This window comes from Diachasmimorpha longicaudata, chromosome 5 (genome assembly GCF_034640455.1).
Source record: "Diachasmimorpha longicaudata isolate KC_UGA_2023 chromosome 5, iyDiaLong2, whole genome shotgun sequence".
Lineage (NCBI taxonomy): Eukaryota > Metazoa > Arthropoda > Insecta > Hymenoptera > Braconidae > Diachasmimorpha > Diachasmimorpha longicaudata.
Window position 1 is genome coordinate 8,766,446 of NC_087229.1, and position 23,267 is coordinate 8,789,712.

At 38.1% G+C, this 23,267-nt stretch overlaps 1 protein-coding gene across 2 annotated transcripts; it reads left to right on the forward strand.

Annotated features, from left to right (window-relative positions):
- The first annotated feature begins 1,789 nt into the window (after positions 1 to 1,789).
- LOC135162682 (amyloid-beta-like protein) lies at positions 1,790 to 23,201 on the forward strand. 2 transcript variants are annotated; one of them, XM_064121415.1, is made up of 15 exons: positions 1,790 to 1,921; positions 1,991 to 2,282; positions 7,473 to 7,526; positions 7,696 to 7,827; positions 9,336 to 9,462; positions 10,444 to 10,534; positions 11,083 to 11,213; positions 13,673 to 13,916; positions 14,008 to 14,221; positions 16,034 to 16,216; positions 16,301 to 16,372; positions 16,450 to 16,640; positions 16,743 to 16,903; positions 17,641 to 17,867; positions 18,053 to 23,201. In XM_064121415.1, the coding sequence occupies exons 2-15, from the start codon at positions 2,202 to 2,204 to the stop codon at positions 18,308 to 18,310; spliced, it is 2,166 nt and encodes a 721-aa protein (XP_063977485.1). In that variant the 5' UTR covers positions 1,790 to 1,921; positions 1,991 to 2,201; the 3' UTR covers positions 18,311 to 23,201. The 2 variants fall into 2 exon arrangements, with proteins under 2 accessions (XP_063977485.1, XP_063977486.1); XM_064121416.1 differs by lacking the exon at positions 1,790 to 1,921 and having other exon boundaries at positions 1,939 to 2,282; positions 16,043 to 16,216.
- The last annotated feature ends 66 nt before the right edge of the window (positions 23,202 to 23,267 follow it).

Consider the following 23,267-nt stretch of genomic DNA (forward strand, 5'->3'; position numbering starts at 1 on the left):
AGTAATTGCAGACTTCTATGATATTGTTGGATAGCCTTCAATCTTTGAATTCATTTCCTATTTTTTCTTGAGCTCCCGTGGAAAAAAATAATGTTACCATTTGGAGATCATTATCCATGTATTGTCACCGGATTGAAATGAAATCCTGCCCCAGGTCGCGGCTGATCATATCGATTATCGCAAGAGAGATCGGCTAAATGGTCAAACAAGCCTGCGATGATAACACCGGTTCGCTAAAAGCCCAATATATATTTTTGCAGTATAGCTTTGTCTAGAATTATATCTTGTCGAGGGTGGTCTTTACGCGAGTGTATGTGTGAACAGGCCAATCCCTCAGTGAATTCCAAAGAATTCTTATGTCGGGTTCCATGGGCGCCCGGTATTTGGACGTGTTGCATATATCGGGAAACCCTACGTGGGGTGTCACTAACGATAAGCGGTGTCCACAGTGTAAATGACTTGGCGAGAATAATCGACGCGCCGACGTGAAAACCCCGGTTCATTACACTTAGGCACATGGATGGACATGAAAATGTGTAAAAGACTATTGGAAGCCTTCGCTTTTCACTGAAGGAAGAAGGAACATCAGCGGTAAACGTCTACAGTTTGTCACCCTTTCATTCCACGTAAATAATTTGTTGCCATTGAACTGGGGATTCATCAGGGTAGGGTAATATATGCAGCATAGCCATATATCGGTCCAACATCGGCCCCCAGACGTGGGGGCCTTTTTGCGCATTGGACCCATCTCGCCTATGACTATCACTATGGTCAACCGTGAGTTGGGCCGATGTTTGGGACAATTCGGTTAGCCTGGGTGGAAGGCCTGGCAGCGCACCTCGGTCCACTGTTTTTCCTGTCGCTCGTCAAACCCAATTCGTCATTATTTAATTAAATATGATATGAGTGATTGAAATACTAATAATTGACTTCTACCCCTGAGCGTTCGTGACAGGTTCAAGGAGGAAAAAAATCGATGGACACGAGAATGGCATTGGCTGGGGCTGCTTGTCAAACTGGTCATGATCATTATCAATAATAACAGGTCAAAAATAATTAACAGCTTTAAGGACAATTTGTTCTTTCAGTTGGATCACAGGTATCCTATCTGGACGTAATTATCGCTGGAAGGCTAATGCTGTTGTCGTCAAACCTTCCTCTGCTTCTCTACTCGAACCCATGACTTCATGACTTCTAACTCCGCACCCTTAATTCTAGTCTCCCACGCAATAAGTGAAGTTTCGTCTTTAATTCGTGACTTGAAGCGTGCTCGATCATTCCGAAAGTTGTTACCCAATAAAAAACATCGATATGAACTTTTTGAGCCACCGATCGGTATTGAATTAACAACCAATTTTCGAAGTCATGTCCTGTGGTAGAGGGTAATCTTAAGAGTGCGATAACACAATTTTTTAAAGACTAGCAACTTTGCAACAAAATAAATGAAGAGGGGTGACAGGAAATCGAAGCACTGAGGAGTTATGGGGAGCAAATTCTGATTATTGATGAAAATCTTGAACTAAAAAGGAATAACTGAAAACAACAATCCTTTTGTTATTCAAAAGACGAAACTTCCCGCGATGTTATCGACTAATCAAACTGCGCAGGTGCATAACGCAGCCACCCCCCCGCCATATCATCCAGAAGATCCAACCATTGGCGAAAGTAGCTCCTGTAGAGTCCTCTCTACAGAATACTCGCTTCGGCCGAATCACACTGTAGATTTGTGTACGCCATCTTGAACGTCACCCTCACCCTGCGTTTCACCTTTCCTCATCTATGAACTGTAAATCGAGCGACCCACCCAGCAAATGCAGAGGAGCACCATACCAGTAGTATCAACGCGACGATCGTTAAGGCGACCCGCTTCGTCGTCTGTTTGATCCAGAAGATTATCGTTTTCGATATTCAAAAAAAAAAGGTATAATAACAGTTCACCAGACAGTTTAAAAAAATTATTCAATTTAATTTATATTTTTTTTTCTCACAGCCCCCGGTGCCAGTTATATTGTGCTTCAGTGATTTTTTTTAATCCTCAGTTATTGACGTTTCTATCGTATCCGATAGGTTTCATTGAGACAACGAGAATAAGAAAAAAAAAGTGGTGAATTAACGCCCACCGGAGTGAAAGGGCACTCCAGTGTCCCGTGTTTGCGATTTTTTTTTTTCGGCAAATATCATTGAGTGACAAACAAAATTCAATGCCCATTGGGAATATGACAGGCACAATTATGCTCAACGCACTACTATTCGTATTTGGAATGCTAGCATGTCAGGCGCAGGTGAGTAATTCGTTTCAGATTTTTATTAATTCACCTGGTAAATGTATATGTTCAGTAGATAGAGTTTATTGATTAGAATGAGTCGGAGGAATTGTCCGGTTGTTATTAGATTGACGGATTTTCAATGAGACAGACGAAATGTCATCAAACTTTTCGAGAGTTTGAAATCAATAACTATCAGGTTCATATTTGACTGCCGCGATGAATTGAGGGGTGGGGTGTAAACATAATTATACATATTGTCAGTTAATTCTTGACGATATTTGCTCTGTTCATTGCCAATACTGTCATCAGCTCATTCCCACAATTCTCCACCGAATTGGGAATATAGACACCAATCATTGACGTGTGGACCTTTAACTCTAGGGTTCGTTCTGCAGTGACGTTTCAGTCATCCATAACATCCGATCTGCGCATAAGTCTTCCAAAACGATTGCAGTTGAGTTTTACTATAATTGAAAACGAATGAGGAGTTGCAGAAAACGAGTCGACATCGATTTAAAAAAAAAATAATAATTCCCCTCAATTCTCCCCATCGCCTGATGGCCATCTGGTGGATGATTTCAATTTCAAATTGGTCGGTCCGATGTGAGTTGAATGATAAAGTCACTCGACGAGAGCGGAAATTGGGGGAGGACGAGAAGAGAAAACAGAGGAAGTAAATTCAATGGAGGTTTTTCAAGTGATTCTTCATCCAAGGGCCGAACCTTTCAATCCTCTCAAGCTTTCTTCTGAAGATTGTCGGCTGGCCTTTCGATCATTCCGGATTAAATGATATTAAAATCACCCGGGGAATAATAGCTCGAATGTGGGCCTTTCGAGAAGTTGCGAGCGCTCTGGGAGTGGGATAGGATGAAACTTTTCAAAGCTCCTCCGACAATGCACGAGGCAAACTGGCTTGTTAAGCCCGTGATAATTAATCGTTTGAACGTACTCGAGAATGGCATCGGTTATACATGCACTCCAGGCATTAGCGATTCGATAGGATTATGCCATCGGTTTGCATACGTGTAAATGAGGGTGTGAAGATCCTACGTTCATATACAATATTTGTACGTGGGGATTTCGTCGCCTGTTGACACCTCGACGAGAAGAACTTAGAGTCACGATCGTAATTACCGAGTGGCGAAAATCCCTATCGAAAGAGTTTGAGTTTGAAGATGTGACCCTTTTGCCCCCATTGCGCATTTTCGGTGGTTGATGTACGGGGTGATTTCGGGTGGAGTCTGGAATGTTGACAGTGGACCAGACTTTGCTGGCAGTTCTGGTCCAAGTGTTGGTTATTCATCGACAGACCCCTGGGGAATGTCTTCACCGACGTTCTGGGAGAATAGGGAATTAATTATTGGGCGCATCGCAAGAATTAGCGGGTGAAGTTCGCTAGGAGTTGATGAATTTCATGAACTACTTGGCGGTTCAACCACGGAGTAGCTGAAACAATTTTTTATCAACCAGCTATTTCATTTTTACTAGTTATTAGATTTGCCGTAATTACAGATATCTTATGCATCAGCAAATCGTAAAATACATTTCTATTACAATAATTAGTGGTCTCTACCACGAAGACGTTTTCTTCAAACGTTATTTGTATTCTTATTTCCAGCGTTGATACGCACTTTTAAAACCTAAATTACGATATTCATGACTGAAAAACGACAGAAGACATAGACAACATAATGGTCTGGAGCATAAATCATGAATAGCAAAAATAACCGAAACTGCGCTGAGTGAGTCGTAATTTACGTTTATGTTTTTGTGTGTGCAATTACGCTTAGTAAAATGCAATTTACGCTCAAGTTTTTCTGAGTATAATTCGACACTCCTCACTCGCCAACTTCATATTCCATAAAGTGTGGTAATGAGTACATTGGCTGTATTTTTGATTAACTCAGATTCACGATAAAAATTCCATGAAAAAAACGAATTACCAAACAGTTACTTAATTTCGATAGGTAGTTGGCGAATTTTACCAACTTTGTGATTGAAATTTAGTAGCAATGTTCCCGGTGCTGTATTGCTAATTTTGTTGGGTAATTAAGTTCATTCGTCCATAGTCAGTTCGACCAGAATAATTTGTATTTCCACAAGAATGAGTTGTCGCCGACCACTTGCGAGTCAGGGATAACGCAACAGCTCTAGGATAGACAGGACATATCTGGTCATGTCTGCGGTTACTTGTGGAGTGTCTTGATACATGTCTTATGGAGTGATTGCCTATGCAATGAGCATATTCCGATGATATTCTACAATTCTTCTTCTTTTCCTACAATAACCGGTTAATTTTATCGTCTCACATTTTTTACGTTTTCCATTAGAACATCTTTTTGCAGCATTAGGTCACATAAGAATATTGGATTATTTATATATGATTAATTAGTTCTTCGTCATTGAAGTTCTCTCCAGTTTCTCAATCCTGATGATCTTCATTAAATCTACGGATCTTCAATGATAGAATAAAATAATTCCCACTCATTATTTTGCTACAGTATTAGTGAGCAATATTATTGCTTGCTTATGTACGCCCAATTTTATTGCAGCTCAGATGCAGCATGCCAACTAAATACAATGACCTGGGAAAACCTCGGTCTCATCAGTGTCATTTCGTTAGGTGGGCGAGTGCATTTCGCTTGAAAATATTATAATTGTTTTATCCATACACTCGACGATTCCTTCAATTGTGTCAGCAGTTTCTACAGTTTTGATGGTAATTTAGGTTCTTCAGCTGGCATTCTCACCCCGGGAGTTTCAGGAATAACATTTTCTCTCGTGGTTTTATCCTTCAATTAAAACTACGAATTCTTCGTTTTTCTTGTTGCCCCCTCTGAAGGAGGATGAATGCGCTATTAAATTAAGCCGAGATTTTTCCACACGTCATCATTGAAAATGTGTTCATCATCATTAAAATCATGAGACGGTGGGAGTAGCGATATAGTCGCTGCCATTTTCCTTCTCGTATATTCGCGAAGTTTATTTTCATTTTCGTTGCCCTCTCGTGCTAATGACTTTGTACAGCATTATACCGTTAAATAAGGGGAGAAGTAAATATTTATTAAAAATGTTGGATTGAGATGGATGCGCCAACTTATCTAATTAATTATTTATAAAACTATCGCAGGTGTCCCCGAGCTCTCATTCAGCCTTTCCAGAAATGAAAGAGACGGAAATACTGCGTCAAAAATTCGCCTTTCTCAGACCGAGTTAACGAGTTATTAATTAATAATGCTGACCGACAAGAGCGGTGCTGAGCTTGACTGATCATGGCATAGCCACCGGGGAATTATTTTTCTCAGAACGTCATTAGCACTTCTGGTGGACTCAACGTTTTATTAAAAATTATTTATACATCGGTTCAAATTCAATAACTCTGAAGAAGTATTGGGGAGGTCAAGAAAGAGAGACTTGTTTCTGACATACTTAGAGAAACTAGATTAAGTTGAAGGGTTCTGTACAACGACGTTAGTCTCCCCTTCTCTATCCATTTTCACTCTTCCCTTTCAGTTGCCACTCAAATGCAGATCTGCAATTGCACCACCGGCACTCTAATTTTTCAATTTCATTAATTAATAACTGGATGACTAAGCCTGAAGTAAACCCTGAAGTAAAACTTGTGGAGGAACTTTTCGTTGAATATTTTACCTTTGTTCCGTCACCGAGAAATTCAAAGGAATGTTTTACGCTCTATGTATATGACTATTTATTAATTATAATTGTTGCCCTGAAATTATTATTTGTTATGATTCGCAGTCGTACAATAGTTATCGTAGATCCTCATTCTCTCGATAATTGTTATTGAGCTTTAGGTCCTCGTATCCACAATTTGATCATCAAAATTTAATTTAAAAAATACCTCCTAATTTCTACCTTATTTTTTTACTACGAACATAAAACTGCGATAAACTCAAATGGGCGAGTTTTGCGACATTTTCTGGAACAATAAAAGCTGAATTTTCCCAAATTCATGGTAGAATTTCAAGAGATTTGTCGGACAACATTTTGTTCGGGGCAAGCTTATTTTTAAGCACTTTAGATTGGGGATGGTGCATACATATACAGCAACACGGGATGTACATATTACTTAGCCCAACTCTACTCCCAGACCCAACTTTATGATGCTCTTGTTTTTTAATAGCCATGCTGACGATGTTCGCTGACCCCTGGCTAATGCCCGACTGCCATTAGTTGTTCTAATATTTCATAGTAGCTCAGTTCTAGCTATGGTGAATTAATCACCATGATTGAAGTGGTAGTCACGTTAATTTTGATGTCCATCTTCCGGAAGGATATGAATTATGTATGTACTGTCTCCCTAAACAATGAACACTTAATGCTCAACTGGACCCTAGTCGTGTCGGTGTCTGCACTCCCCAGGATTGTTCGTTTAGAACTTCTCACCCTGGTTTCATCCCCCGCCCAGTTGGCATGAGCATATCTTCTTTACGTTTCACGAATGAGTCGTGAGAACTTTATTGCCTCTTGCAGGCCAGCAGGAAGTGTCTCTGTATGTCTAAGCAGCTCTAGCTCACAGCTATGCGTCGACAGTTTTAATTGTCTTTCTCGTAAAAACGAGGAAAGTGAATTTCCTTTTGGCACTTATCGACCTTATCAAAAATCTTGCTCGTTCTCGTATTTGCCGATTCTCTCTTTGATGAGCTTAATTTTCATCTCGACTTCTCTTAGTCAATTAAATAAATATTATTTATGCATATTTATGTATTATCAATTTGAAGACACCATCACAGTCATTTGGCTTTTCTCCCATCAAATATCAATGACTTAAATTGATTAGTATCAGTTGGATATTCAATACCATCATGTTCTTACTTCAAATGAAAAAGGAAGTAGGATGTCTATCGGGAAATATCATCTGATTGGTCGTCCTTTATTTTCTCGGTAACTCAGAGAAAACGTCGGAGATAAAAATTTCATTAGAGGTTTCCTCTGTAAATAATTCCCTCCTGCTATGGTCCCGATATGTCAGATCAGTTTTGGCTTCGTTATATAATATATAGTACACATATCTGTGAGAGAGATAACATATAATCGCGTATAATATCCGTAAAATAGAATGCTGTAAATTATTCGATAGTCATCGACACCACTGGCTTAGAAATAATCAAACTTCATTATTTTAATATTATGTTCTGTTTACGAAACGGAAAAACTAACTGCTTTCTTTTTTAATGATTTCAGGCTGTTTCAGAAAGGCTGGAATTAGCACCGGCAGGTGGTCGATCGGAACCTCAGGTACAGTAGAATTGTAGAAATTATTTTCCTCAAAGTTGACCCATTCCCCACCTGTCCGTCTCCCATTCCTTAAATCCAAGAGAGCTACTCTTCATGATTATATATAATTGATCATTTATTTGAAGCATTTTTACGTCAGACCGATAACTCCATAATGTTGTAATTATAGGTTGCAACCCTATGTGAAGCTAGTGACGTGTACTTGGCACAGCACATGGGAGAGCAGGGGCGATGGGTCTCTTCAACCGACCAGAAAAGTTGCATGTCCGATAAACTTGAGATTCTCGAGTATTGCAAAAAGGTCAGTGTAATGCGAGTCGCAAAGGACATAATTTTTTTCTCAAGAGGTTCATTATATTGCTATTTTATTCTCTCAATTTTCGCGAGAATTTCTCGATAACCCTCACGGTAAATCTATCTTCTTCATATTCCTCTCTAGCTCGAATTTTACGTTTTGGTTAAATTTGGGAAATATATAACAGGAAATATTTTGTTCAATGTCTAAACATCTGCATGATTATCAAAGGTTTTATTTCGCACAAAAAGCGAAACTTGACTATTTCACGGAATGTCTCGGGCAGATAGCATATTCAGCAGAGCACAAAGGCACACCTGCTGCACGGCTACAGAAAAGCCTAGACCATCAAACCCCTTCCTTTTGAAGGAATACTGAACCCCTTTCTCGGGAAGGAAAACTGAGCCCCTTCCACAAACTCGCTATGAACACATGGAATGTATCTACATGTGAACAATAGGGGTCTCCAAGAGGATATTTTCATAGAAGGTGAAAATACCCGTGATTACTGTATCTGAAGAGAGTGACGGAGTCGAATTAATCTTCATAGTGTACAAGGTTGGTCGTATCTTCGAATAAACATGTAGTCAATGGAGTCGAGCTTCCGAATGGATGTACTCAGATAGTCGCTGAAGACAAGGCGACAAGGTTGACTACTTTGCTGTTAGAGCTTTCAACCCTCCATAGCTGACGTCAATGTCACATATAAATGGAAACACCTGATATTTATCAGTTCCAAATTAATTATGACCCGCATTTGAAAATGCGATTTGTCTTGTCCCTCACTGATTCTGCCTCAGCTCTACCCGTGATTTGGCCGATCAAAATAAAATCATCATTGAGAAAATCTGATTGGATGAAGACATCTGGTCAAGATTAAAAGAAGAAGAAGTTGAAAGGGAACGATGCATCGCTTATGAAAGTTCCATGTGTGTCACCGGGTGTAATGACTTCCAGCAAGGCTTATCTTCCCAGCTGGAGTTGAAGTGGATACTCATAACTGGGGATTGATCGATCAGCACAAACATCGCAGAGAAATAAATAACAAAAGCTACATAAAAGATACATATGCCCTGGAAAATCAATAATTCAAATAGCGGAACTTAAAGTACACTCGTAAATTCGCTTCCGAAGATTTATGCGAAATGAAAACGATTAGCACATACAGATTAGCATTGTTACGGATACAGAAAAAGGCACAAGTAATTACCGTTCGGTCTAGTATTCTTGAATTTGATTAACCGATCCGCAGATCTTGTTAGGAAGGCTTTCAACCGGACTTCTTCTATCGCAGTTGTTGATATATGCTTCCACAGACACAACACACTGTCGCAATATGATATATAAATTTCATGTTCTCTACTCCTTTGATAATCTTAAATGCCGGGGGTGAGTTCGTTCACTAATGTATGGCAGACTTCAGATGTAATAATTCAAAGATTTGTTGGAAAACGCAAATATTGACTGGAGAAAATGTTTTTTATTCGGTTTAACATGTCATTTTTTATTTTCAGGCTTATCCCAAGAGAGACATCACGAATATCGTAGAGTCATCTCATTATGTCAGGGTAGGCGGTTGGTGCAAGCCAGGAAGAACTAAGTGTAAACTTTCCAGATGGGTGAAGCCATACAGATGTCTGGGTAATGTATTCTTTTAATGCACCTCACATCTGCGCTATTTGAATACAATTACGTCTGATTTTTATTTTAATCGTAACCGCAAAGATATGAATTAAAACTGTACGTTTAAAGCGGATGCGTGGTATTGATCGGCGCGAATTGATTGCTGTTTATAAAAATCGGCTATTTCCAGATCCATGAGGAACTAATTGATATTCATTAGAAATAATTAAATTTCAATCCTATTAAGCACACATTACTGGTGGAAACGGATGAGCGACGTCAGGGAGGGATTAAAAAATAGAATGAAGTCGGAGAACATTATGGGGAATATATTTGGCGCTGGAAATCTCCCACGTTATTTTTGTTTGTGTACTGATGCTACTATTTTTCTTAAATATTCTTCGTTGAGTAGGTTTTGGACTAGGTAATTTACATGGAGTTCTTTTGCTAATAAAAGGGCCCAGAAATGTGGTTTTTCAGACTTAACGTTGGACATTTGGCTTAGCTAACCCAAGGTTGTTGGATTTAAGAGATTAAGTCAGTATACACTAAGAAAAAAAATGCTTTTGTCGAGGCATTACTTTCAGGGGAGGAGAATTTATGTTTTTGGGGCGTATTTCTCCGAGTCGACCATTTCCATTCTAATATACTAAATAAAATCCCTGGTTACATACCTTGTATAGTTGATAGAGAATTACTATAATTTGTGGAATTCTGGGGGGGGAGAAGGGATGAAATTTCAATAATGTGGAGCTCCCTTCCCTTTAGTCACCGTGACGTCACCGTACTAAGGGATGATTCACAGACGTACCGTAATGGCGGAGGTGTAGGGATGACTCGAGCAACTTTTTGCCGCTGATATAAGCGATGTATATGAGCCACACACTTGAATATATATTTTTTCCATGAAGAATAAAAAGCTATCTCTCAACCTTTGCACGTAACTTCCTAAGATCTTATTCATTATGCTAATATATTTCTGTTACACGGAATCCACAGAGGGACCCTTCCAGAGTGATGCACTTCTAGTACCGGAAGGCTGTCTTTTTGATCATCTACATAATCATACAAAATGTTGGGAATCTCACAAGTAAGTTATGTGATTCAACCGTCATCGAAGACTTGTTTTCTCTTCGTATTTCTTCGATAGAAATAGAAACCGCGGAAGATTATTCTATTGGAGTGGAAAACGCGATGAGACTCTGAAGAAGTATTCATATCATCACCTCTATCTAAAGTTTTATTGAAGTAGAATAGAGGTGAGGAAGTTTTAGAAGTCAAGAAATGAAAAGATGCGTAAAGTGCTGGAGAAGTTGTGGAAATGATTACCATTCCCTTTATTGTTAAGATATCGACGAATAAAATTGCACTAGTCGATAGTTTTTTACCTCATGATCTCTGATAACTGGTAATTTACAAAAAAAAATGATCACATTATGAGTAGACGTTGATATAATACCATCACACCCCCTTTGTATGTTTATCGACAAAAAAATTAATTAGATTTAGAAATGAAAATATTTTTCCGTATAAATAATCACGAAATACTGAAAAGCTCATTTCCACCGCAATGCGAATTTTGTTGCGATTCAGATTGTATACGTGAGCCATTAAAAAACTTTCTTCTCACATTTTAAGGTGGAACTCAACGGCAGCTGATACCTGTCGCGAGCGAAATATGAATCTCCGAAGTTTCGCAATGCTTCTACCCTGCGGAATATCTCTGTTCTCAGGCGTTGAATTCGTCTGTTGTCCAAAGCATCTGAAAGGTATGTCATCTACTGTGAATGAATTAGTTATTGCTAGCAAATAGATTCTAGATGTGAGTTTGGGTCTATTCGGTTTCACCAAAGGTTCATTGATCAATAGTTAATCCGTTTTATTAGCGGAAATGAAATTTTTTAGTGTCTTTTAAACAATTTTTATACGCTTGGTAACAATTTTTGATCAGTCTCCTTTATTGCAATTCCTCTGTGACATAAATCTCAGTGCACGAGATTGAACTGATAGGTCATTTAGCGTATCTCCTTGGAGTTTGTCAGTTTTATTATCCACTAGTCGACGATGAGAGGATATCCAAGTAAATGACATACTGGTCTTTGAGTCGTACTCTTTTAGAAGGCTCAAGAATTTCTCTTTGATCTCAGATAAGGGTTTGACTTGACTAACAGTTTGCCAGAGTTAAACGCCTGGCAGGTACTCAGCCAGTCGTTTAGTATAACATTTTCATCTGCCGGTTTTTTCATGATTATTCCTTCCAATCTGATTTCGAGCAATTAGGACACCATATTCAAGGCTATCCGACAGTTCTATTCCAGATATTTCCTCCGAGCTCCCAATATCTGATAGTAACTTTTAATTGTTCTATTTCATTTCAGATTGAATCCTTTATTTGGTAGTGTGCGGAAATCGGGTAATTTCATTGCTATCATATATTTAAATGTTTCCTGAAGAAGGATAGGGCAAAGGAAAGACAGGAAAAAATTCTCTTGCTGCCATTGGAAATGTTATCAGAGAAAAATGAGCTTTTCCCGGTATTTCTACGAAAATTTCATTCGTCCATGTATGCTGTTAAAATTCTAGTCAACTGTTAAGTGTTGTTTACTTCCACTTGGATTATTAACGCAATTTCCAGAGCTATTTTACTCCCGCTGAATTCTGTAAAGTCAGCTTGAATAATAAGGTTCTTTAGGAATCATAGCACCTGGTTTCGATGAAATATGGTTATAATTTTTCGTCCATTGTTCTCTCTCACAGTAAAAGAGATGGAAATGTAGAATATGTAGGTGTGAAGTGCTAGGGTGCCGTAAATGAGTATGATACAACCCTCTGTCCCACCGTCCGTCTGCTATGTGCGCTGAGCGAACAATCAATAACGCGCCTGGTTGTACGTCGACGACTGCGCAACGAAACTAAACTCCGTGTCAGATCGCCTTTCTCATCCTCATGTTTTTTCGGCTGAAACTATAACTAGAGTACTACTCCGTTCTTTTTATTTTTTCATTCTGGGAAAGTTTTATGGATTGACACAATTTAAAACCTACATTGTGTGCTCTGATGTTTATCCTGTTGATGTATACTGCCTCTCGTGGATTCATGTCTTAGGCTTCCTGTACAGAATTTTTGTAGGACATAAAATATTATTATATTACGTTTTTAAAAGTTTCAATAGAGGAAATGTTTTTGTATTTTTAATTTGCTATAAAACTTACATGAGCTTTTCAGAGTTCAAGAATATAATATTTTCACGAATACTCATAGAGTTAATAGAACAATCCGAATTCTTATAGCCAATAAATCTATCGTACTGGAGATGCACAATTTAGATTGCATTTCAAAATAATTTGTAAGATTTGTGTCGAATCGAAGAGTATAAGAATTAAATGGTTGGCCAGGAAGAAAAAAATCTGTCAGCGGCTCTCGTAATGTGGTATTCTTTGCTTGATTTAAATTGCCTCCGACAAAGAAATGTTCCATCATATCATTAAATACATCTGGTGTTCTGTATCGGGCCTTTCAGAAGTTTTCCTTTGAGGTTTAAGTTCAGGTTACTTACTATAGAAGGGAACTCTTCAGCCGTTTCTTTCTTTTTCATTACTGACAGGCTGGACGGTACAATCCGAAGAAGTTTTAACGTATCAATTGAAATTGCTAAGACGCCTTTTTTCCGTTAAAGGACTTTTCCAACTGTAGCTTCTTCTCCTAAATTGATTTATCCCAGCCATTATTCTCAGACATTCACGCTATAAATTCTAATATTCATCTCGAAAAAAACGGAGCTCCCCAATATAGCGAGGCTCAACGTTTCGACTGCACTAAACATACTTTTTCAGGTACATGTGTTGTTCTTTCGGATGGATATTAGAATTTATGGAGCAAACAGCCGAGATTGATGGCCAGGATAAGTCATTTATTTTTTTTTTATTCGAGCTTGCTCGAACCTGAACACACCGACAATTTTTTCCCCCATGTTCACTGAAATTGCTGGTTGTGCAATCGTTGACGGAAAGTTATTAGACGCGTCTCGGCAACCGTGTCGAGTGAATTCGTCCCCACCCGGGTCTAAATAGCCCGGCGATCCCTGTGGAATCGACCAAAGTCGCAGGGTTTGTATGATGGTCAACTAGGGTTGAAAGGCGAAAGTTAGGTGCAGTTGCACAGGTGAACTTGCTCACTAACAATGACAACAATTTTTGTAATAATTCTCTGGAAATTTTACTGTCCTCAGAGAATGCCAAGCCCAAGAAGCCAATTGATTTACCAGTTCCAAAGGATGTTGACGATGATTTGGATGAAAACGATGATGATTTGGATGATGAAGATGATTCGGATGCTGATAGTGAGAACGACAGCGATGCTGACAGCGATGATGATAACTCAGACGGTGATCTCGAGGATGTGTTGAGTGATCAAGCCTACGAGGATGATCGAGACGATGCTTATCTTGATGATTATGATACGACAACAGTTGGGTTTGTTTCTTTTCTCTCACTAGATATCTGAACCTTATATTCTCCGCAAATTTTTCAATACCCGAGCACACAATATTGTATTTTGTTACAGGAGTAAGCCATCAACAATTGCTCCAACTACGGAGAAAAGTAAACAAGAACTTACAGCCATGCCCGTACCAGTTAGCTCGAGTACACAGCAACCGACTCAGCCACAGGGGACACCGGATCCATATCTAACACACTTTGATCCACGATCTGAGCATCAGAGCTATAAGCAAGCCCAGATGAGACTTGAGGAAGTGCACAAAGAGAAAGTCACCAAGGTAATTGATTTCCTCAGTATTAATATTTTGGTATTACTAATACCGAACTTGGAGCTACGCTCCAAGGGTCTCTAGCGGCAATAAATGTCGCCTAGAATCTCAACATATTCACACATACCTTGTGGAGATCCAAGAATTCTCTTTTCTGCACATATATGTCTCACTATATTAACTTCTGGCGATGGAGAACCCGAAAATCAAATGTGCAAATTTCATGAGTTCTACACCGAATTTTAGAAGATTCTACTACCATTTCGGTCTATATAGCTCGATTCATTAAGGGATTTGCCTATTCCCTAATTCGAAACCAAGCGTAGTCGCAATATTTTGGGCAAAACAATATTTTTTTCGCTATAACAACATTCGATGATCATAATGTCGGTCATGAGTAAATGAGATTATATGAGTAAAAAATTTTCTACTTATCTATCCGTTCCATCCCCTTCTTTCTTAGCAATGCAAACAGTTCTTTTTGTTGAATCCTTCCCTCAAGAGGACCTCCCCTTTATACTCTTCCACAAATCCTCAAATGGCCTTTTCATTCTTCCTGTTCTAAATCTAGAAGCTCACTGCGTCGCTTCCTTGTGACCTCCTTATTACTTCTATTGACAGGTCACTCTTCCTCGATTTCCATCACTTCGTCACCCTGTCGCACCTCTATTACTATCCCTCAAACAGTTTTACGGAGTTCATCTTCCAATTTGCCAAGTTAATCTCCTCATTTATAGTTTCCTTCATCTCCCTTCTCCTATCTACAGTCCCCTACGTGTCTAGTTCTTCCATCCCCTCCCTGTTTCATTTCCTATTCGAATTCTGTGTTTTCCCCGGGCGTGTCACACACTGTACTTTTCCTTTCCCCTTCAATATCCACGTCTATCCTCTTTTGCCATTATAAGCATTTTCCCGAACCTGTCTCTTCCCATTTTGATGACCTCTTCAAAGACAGAAAAATCGTCTCCACAATCCCTTTCCCCTAATCTTGTCTTCCCCATCTTTTAGTCCACTTTCTTTTCGCCCTCCTTTCCCTCCAGTGCTTCTTTTATGAGCATCACCGATGGGGAAATAGTCACACTTTTCTTCGAATCTTTCTCATGATCTGGTTTTATACGGTCCCTGATAGTGATGAACTATCTTCCCATCATACATGAGCTCCTCCTTCTCATCCAATACCCGAGTTTATCAGTGCCCCTCAGCACTGATAACCCCACCAACGAAAAAAGTATATTTCCGATCATTATAGTTAACTTATGTGGAAGAAATATAGGATAAATAGCCTAGATATATTTTCGGAAATAAAACAATATTTTAGATCTATGTGAAATATAAATTTTCAGATATACTCGCACACTTACCGGCAGCATAAATTTGAGATGGCGGGCCCCCTGTCATTTGACACCTGATTAGCTTTTTATTGCAATTTGTGAGCGCTCTAATGTCCCTCTCTTTTTATATTCCTATTTGTTATCCTCGTGTGTGCCTCTATCCCCATCTCTATCACCTTATAATCCCGATTTCCTTTGATTTCTCCGTTTCCTTCCCCGCTGGTCAGGCTTCTCAAGACCGTTCCTAATTTCCTTGAGTCAGTGTGTGAATGCCAACCTGAATTGGATCAATGATATTGATGGACGTTTCCTGACCAACGCTCGATCCCGAGAGACTTCCCGGTGCGAATTATAGCTTCAATTGAATTCTACTATTATTGTACATCCTTTTAAGTGATTCTTCACTTCAAGAAGGCTCTCTCAGTCTTGAAATACATGTGCGTGAAATGACATCATCATTATCGAAATCTGTTTGCTCCAACTTTTTCAGGTGATGAAGGACTGGAGTGATCTTGAGGAGAGATATCAAGATATAAGGGCCAGAGATCCAGTTGCTGCAGATGCATTCAAACGATGGATGACCGCACGATTTCAAGAGACTGTCGCAGCACTCGAAGCGAGTGGTGCAGCTGAGAAACATCAGCTGAGTGCAATGCATCAGCAACGAGTTCAAGTATGTACTTTCCCTCGGTAAAAATTCGAAATGGACTGTCACTGTCAATCCAGTGTTCTAATTTTTTGTCCCTCACTTTCGTAGGAAGCTGTCAAACAAAGGAATGAAGAGGCAATGTCTTGTTACACTGCTGCATTAAATGAAACACCACCAAACGTAAATATTGTATATTGGTTGATTTTTTCCAACAAAAATTGAACTCAAATACTGAAAGTCCAATTCCTCTGTTCCAGATGCATCGAATTCAAAAATGCCTGCAGAAACTTTTGCGCGCTCTTCACAAAGATAGACACCATACCATCGCTCACTATAAGCACTTGCTGGACAGCAGTCTTGAGCAGGCTCAACGTGAGAAACCAGCTACTTTGGAACACCTAGCAGAAATCGATAGAATTACGAATCAGAGTCTACTTATGCTAGAACGGTACCAAATTTATATTTTTTATGATTCACGCCGTTCACATCCATCCGTAGGGAAATCATTTTTATATTTTATTTTGTTTTTCAATTTTTTTTTCATACTTAGGTATCCGGAATTGAGTGCAAAAATTGGCCAGCTGATGGATGATTATGTACTGGCCCTCAGGAGCAAGGACGAGACACCTGGACTCTTGCTTGCGATGACTCGTGAAGCTGAGGCGGCTATTCTGGACAAATATCAGGCAGATGTGGCCAGTAAACAGCAAGGTAAGGCTACAAAATTTCTTTAGTTCCATCAACTTGATGAATTAATTTTATATAGAAAAATTCAAATTCCCAAGATGGAACATTCTTCTTCGTGATTTTCAAAATTTCGAGCTCCTTCTTTTGTGATTTTTGTATCCCTCTGTTCCATATACTTTTCATTGGACCATGTCGTCATTTAGACCTTCTGTTTTGACTCGCTCATTCTCTTTATGGCCAGCTCTGTGTCGTCCGATTGAAGACAGTAGTCTTTTGTTTTGTAATACTCAGCATTCTGCCCCGAGATTGTCTCCAAATTTACCCGCGGCGGTGCATTCTCCATCGAGTACAGAAATGAAATGGTCCGTGAGGCATTGTAGAGGTTTTTTAGTCTTACAAAACGGAGTATAGTTCTGGCCTCGCCGCATCACTTTTATTCTTTTGTGGAATGATGCAGTGAGGACAAAAGTAAACATTGGGTACCCAGAGAGGAAATAGTATTTTTCTAACTCGCATGTCAATTGTCACCCGAAGCGAAATAGAGAATGGTAAACATGCGAGTTTGAATGTCCAGTTTTTCAGTTGCGGTTGACGATATTTTTGTTTGATTGGCAGAATTAGTTTTTTGTTTAATGTAGTTTTTTTTTATTAAAATGAACGTAAAGACCCTTTCATTCGCAGTTAGTGTTGGACTGAATGCCACCACTGTTGATAAAATTCCAAAAGGCAATGAAAGTATACTTTTTGGTATTTCATTGCAGAAAAAGAACATCAAAAACAACTGGAACGCGAACGTAAGGAGCAGAGAAAGGCTGAAAGAGGTGAGTTACGTACGGAACAGGAGCAGCACGAAGATACCGATCCGGTGGTAGAGAAAAAGGATGTGCCGCTAGAACCACAGCAGGCTCCTGCTGCGGCTGCGATACATACTGAAGGAGTTGTGAGGCCTGCTCACAGTATGATTCATGACGTCTCGCATTCAGAGCCGGTAATTTCAAAAACATGTTTTACTATCTTGAATCACATGTTCGGATATGTGTAAAGTGCTAATTCGTGTCGGGTCTTAATCGATAGTTCGTTATACCGAAATAGCAGTTTTTCTATTTCATCATCACCACTGGAGGTGAGGGTCGTGAGCAAATTTTAAACTCGACATCATCCGTTTCATTGCAGGGTTACTCTGTAAGACGAGAGGTGTATCACAGAGAGAGTCGATCAGTTTACTTCACAGTGGCATTTGCAGGCATTGCACTGATTGCCGTAGGTATGGTTGGCGTAGCAGTATTTAAAAGACGAAATGCACGAAGCCCTCACAGTCAGGGCTTTATTGAAGTAGATCAAGCAGCAACACCAGAAGAACGACACGTAGCCAATATGCAGATAAATGGCTACGAGAATCCAACATATAAATATTTTGAAGTCAAGGAGTAACTTTATCACCCTTTAAAATCATAATAAGTATCTCCGATTCATTGTTTTCTCACGGTAGTTTATTCGTTTTTCGTCAAATTGAGTAAGTGAAAGAGATCTATATTATAATTGATGTCTATCGTTTGTATCACCAGGCTGTACATGAGTAGACAATATTTCAGTCATCATAGCGAAGTATTGAGTCATTTTTTTTCTTAGTTGAAGATGTTTCCAATTGGAATCAGATAGTATTAGTCATCAACACTCCGTACAATGATCAATGATCGCAGCGCAGCAATCTTAGGAATTGTTATCAACAATAAATTAACCGTCCCAAGAAAAAATTCAACAGCTTTTGACATCTTCTACATCCCTAGAATAATCATCTTTCAAGTTTTTCCTTTTGGAAATCCATCTTCATGGGGAGATATCCAAAGCAAAGTAATCTAAGACAGACTGGTAATTGCTGCGTCGTCTCAATGCGATCATAATCGTCAGTTAAATATTGGCGAATCAGCCGGTGAGAAAGAATAATATTGAATTAGCTAGTTCGACATTCTTACGTACTCATTTATTTATCTTTAGCTTTCGTTGAAAAACTCGGTGAAAAATTTATATTTGTTAGAGCACTCTATGGTAATTTTATTTATATTAAATGACGTTTGGAAGTTGAGCGCAATGAACGGAGTGTTGAATGAAATTCTGTCTACAGGACATAAGTTCAGAAAGATGCCATCAGCGGCAAAAAAGTGCCATGAAAATGAAAATACGCAACTTATGGACAAAAAATCTGGGATTCCAATCATCGAAAGTATTTGGATTAGTCAATCATGCTCTGATATTTTAAGCGATAACATTTAATTAGTATTGTCTCGATAAATTTCGCAGTTTCGCTGCTTGAAAATAATCGAAAGCAATCGAATTGTAGAGCTAAATAAATATTCTCGCTACCAGAACAAAGAAACAATTGATGAAATTAAAAACTAGCTTTTTGAATACGAACAAGTAAGCAAAAATGCGGCATGAATACCATCACATGAAAAATACTCTTGGAATATCAGAACGTCAGTTGAGGTAATTTTGTTATTCAGTTTTCCTCTTACATTCAATTTTACCGTACCTCTAAACTTTTTTCCATTTTAATATAGTTTTTAGATTTTACGCCCTTTATTTTCCCAGTGATTCTTGAGTACTTAATGTCTATTGAGTTTCATAAATAATTAGATGTTTAAAAACACTGAGGAGCACTGACATATTCAGTTGAAGAAAACTGGAGTGAAAGCAAGAAATAGATTAATCTATCATTCGAATAAAAAAAATAGCAATTAAGAGAGTAGTCTACTATACTTGTTTTTGTAATTTTATTTTTCGAATATCACGAAAAATCACTGTGATGAAACTAACAATGGAAAATATTCGAGAGGCTCGTTCGATTTTACCGAACCTTCGTCTCACAAATGAAATTTGTGTGCATACAACGTCGTTATAAATCATGTCGGGACTGTCGAATAAAAGGAACAAGACTATTTTTCTTCAAAAATGGGGTTATTTAGATGGAGTATAAAGTTATACAGTGGTACAGTGAATTCGAAAAATAAAATACCCTCGTGGTAATAAATGCCATCAGGAGCAAGACAAAGCTGTTGGAGTTTTGATTTACATTTTTTTCTAATTCAATGAATTTTTTGAAATTAAAGAACAAACGCGTTCATAACAATAATTATCTTAGGATAAGATTAATAATGCATATGCATGTATGATGACGATGGTGATGAATAATATACTACACGTTTAACGCTTATATATTTGTATATGATCAAGAAAAGATAGAAGACACGCACTTTGGCTCCGTTAGCACGAAGGAGCACACACACGCATATGCATACATTATACACTTAAAACATACCTCCAAATATACGAGATGAACATTTCATTTGAATTTATATCCGCTGATGTGGTATGGAGAAGCGTTGAAATGAATTTGAAGAGTCCGTGAACATTCATTCCCTTCCAAAAAAAGTAACAAGGGGTAGGGGAGCTTTTAAGAGCTTCGTGCGGCAAAATTCGCTATAAATCAATACCTAACTTATAATATGTGCATCGAAATTAACTAAAGAATTATTCAAATGAATGATATGTGTACTGATTGCCTACATTCCCAGATTGTCGCAGTGCTGTGAAATAACCCGATGAAAATCATGAGTATAGGAAATGATTAAATCGTCTTACTCACCCTCCACGAGTTTGAACTAAAAAATAAAGTATTTGGCGCAATTAATTTTCAATTGAAAACCTCCATTATATAGTATTATTTTAGATACTCTGAAAGGATATAGCAATACACAACAGAGAGTGTACTACATTAAATTCTAATGATATATAATTATATAGACATAAACATATACATAGGATTACAGATCTGCGTATATATTTATATATCATTACGAAGGCAGATTTATTATTGTACCTATAGCATGTAGTGTTGTGTAAAAACACATTGTCGCATATAAAATGTGGAACTGACGCCGAGTCACAGGTTCATTTGATAATTTTTTTATTTGGTTTATTTGTTCGCTCGTTATAAAATTTCATTCGTTTTTATCTGTGATGAAAAACGTGAGAACAGTCATTGCATATTCATAACAGATTTATCATCACAATAAAGTTCTTGTCTGGTGAATATTGCGATTGATTGACGTAGGATTTAATTTTTCAGCGTTAGCGAATTAAAGCATATCAGTTGTGATACCATTAATTCCTGTGAAAACAGACAAAAATTAACACCCCTGGCCCTGCTCTCTGAAATGTATGCGTATGTGCGTGTAACCTGCATCCTTAGATGTAACGATCCTGTGACCCGGTTCTGGGCCGCTCTAAGTAAATTTAAAAATTGATTTTTGTAAAGAGGTAATAATTCTATATATGGAAATAATCAACCTAGCTTAAAGTGAAGACAAACTACAAAGCAGGTGAGGTGTGAGAATAACAAATTGAAAGATTAATAATAAACAGAAATATACGTCCTTCGGTAGGAGTCCCAATTGTGAGGGGATTAAAATGGAAAAAAAGAAATGATATTATAACTGCACGGTTCAATAAAATTCGTTACGATTTCGGGAAATTACTAAAAGATAATCCTCTGGGGAATATATTTTGGAATTAGTAGAACGGATTAAATAGTCAAAGTGGAAGACGGATTTCATCTCGGTATGGATCCAACGAGTGAGGTAAACTGTGTCTGGATAATAGGGTCATTCATTTTACAATCGATCGGTGAGAAAGCGTTGTAGGTGTGCATTGAAGTTGATAGTCAGGACAGAAGGAAATTACGAGTTTGAATGTGACACACTTTTTCAAGTTCATATCCGCACGTTTCGATCAGTTTCATATCAAGTGTATTTGGTCGAGCAATCGACAGTTAATGATTAGCTCACACCACACGATTGAGCGGAAATGGAAAAAGTGATCTTTTGGGCATAAATCGACACATAAAATGCTGTGAATACAGTTTATGAGGAAAGAATTTATGGAATGGAAATTCTAATAAACACGTCGAAAATTATTCGGAGGACGGGGTGACACTTTTGGGCCCAAATTAAAGCGAATTTCATTGAACCATGTTATGGGTTGCACCTGTATTTACGAAAAAAAAACAGAACTTATTCCTTTTTTTGTGATCTATCGGACATCTAAAGTTCTTCCTCAATTTAGTGTCACAAGCAAAAAACGAGAAGGCGACTATTTTTTTCGTTGTTATTACATCCTTTACACTTGTAGTGAAAAAGAGTTAATAAAAGCTAAGCAATTGTGTACTAGACGACGTTTTTCTTCGCACATTCATATACTCATAATTTAGGTCTGTCAAAATCGTATTCTTTGTGACTGTACAATAACAACCTGAATTCGAAGAAAATGAGGAAACAAATTGAGACATTCAAAGAGGGAATGAAAATCACTATATCATGCTGGCAATTGACCAATTTGTGAGAGAACATGAGGAATTAAGAATGCGTGGAAGCTTTCACTAAGTAACCGCCGTATATACCGTATATACCGTGTTTTTGTCGGTACCTGGAAAATTATTTCGATATTTCCACATCTATAGGAAAATAATTCACTCAATCTATTTCTATAGAGCAAAAATTCATTTAAAAAGACAATTGGCATAAGTATCTGACTTCTAAATCTTAAATTTGAATAGAATTGCTGTTCTTACAAATGTAAATCTTTCGATGAATAATTCGTTCATAATCACTCTAGCGAATTGAGTGAGTGAACGTGTCTCATAGTAACAATTTGTGTCTGCGTTCGTTTGGTTTATCTGGCGATTGCTCGATATAACAAGAAGCTTGGAGCTAATGTGGACGAATTTTTCTACCAGGGCAGAATGGAATAGGAAGAACCGTTATACAAACAAATCTTTGAATTCTCTTCACCCAATAGACTAAAAAATGTAAAGGTGTGGGTAAAGCTGGCATCGCCAGAAAGAGTCAAATTCAAAAATTGAATGGATGATGATTCAGGAATAATTGTTGAGAATACAAGCTCGATACAGGCCACAAGGTTCATATGATGTTACTACCCTGTCCCTCCACCTCAAAAAGACTATTTATGGGTGGCCCTTAGACCTGTTAACTAGCTCGTATTTTCAACGCTCTTGAAAATTTAGTATAGAGCTGATGAATATTCATTTCGAATATTTTTCTCATCTTTTTATACATTCGGTGAGGAGAATTTCCAGAACAAAGATTTATATTCGTATCGTTTTTTTACTTCTCGCTGCTTACCCCTTTCCTTTCATTCTCGAAAGAGGACGACAAATACAATAATACGAATCATGGATAAAAGAATAATTATGTTTGTGGATACATGTAATTCTACTTACCAATAAATAAATGATGGAATACCCATATTGGGTTCGTGTAAATTTTTCTCCAGAAGAGACAAAGAACCAATGTTGTCTATCCCAGTTTCCGTG

What these genes read in the sequence shown, in the direction of transcription:
- LOC135162682 (XM_064121415.1), top strand. Translation starts at nt 2,202, where the DNA reads ATGCCCATTGGGAATATGACAGGCACAATTATGCTCAACGCACTACTA. An exon ending in GAAGCCATACAGATGTCTGG is followed by an intron (nt 9,463 to 10,443) that starts GTAATGTATTCT and finishes CGGAATCCACAG; the next exon opens with AGGGACCCTTCCAGAGTGAT. An exon ending in ACGTCTCGCATTCAGAGCCG is followed by an intron (nt 17,868 to 18,052) that starts GTAATTTCAAAA and finishes GTTTCATTGCAG; the next exon opens with GGTTACTCTGTAAGACGAGA.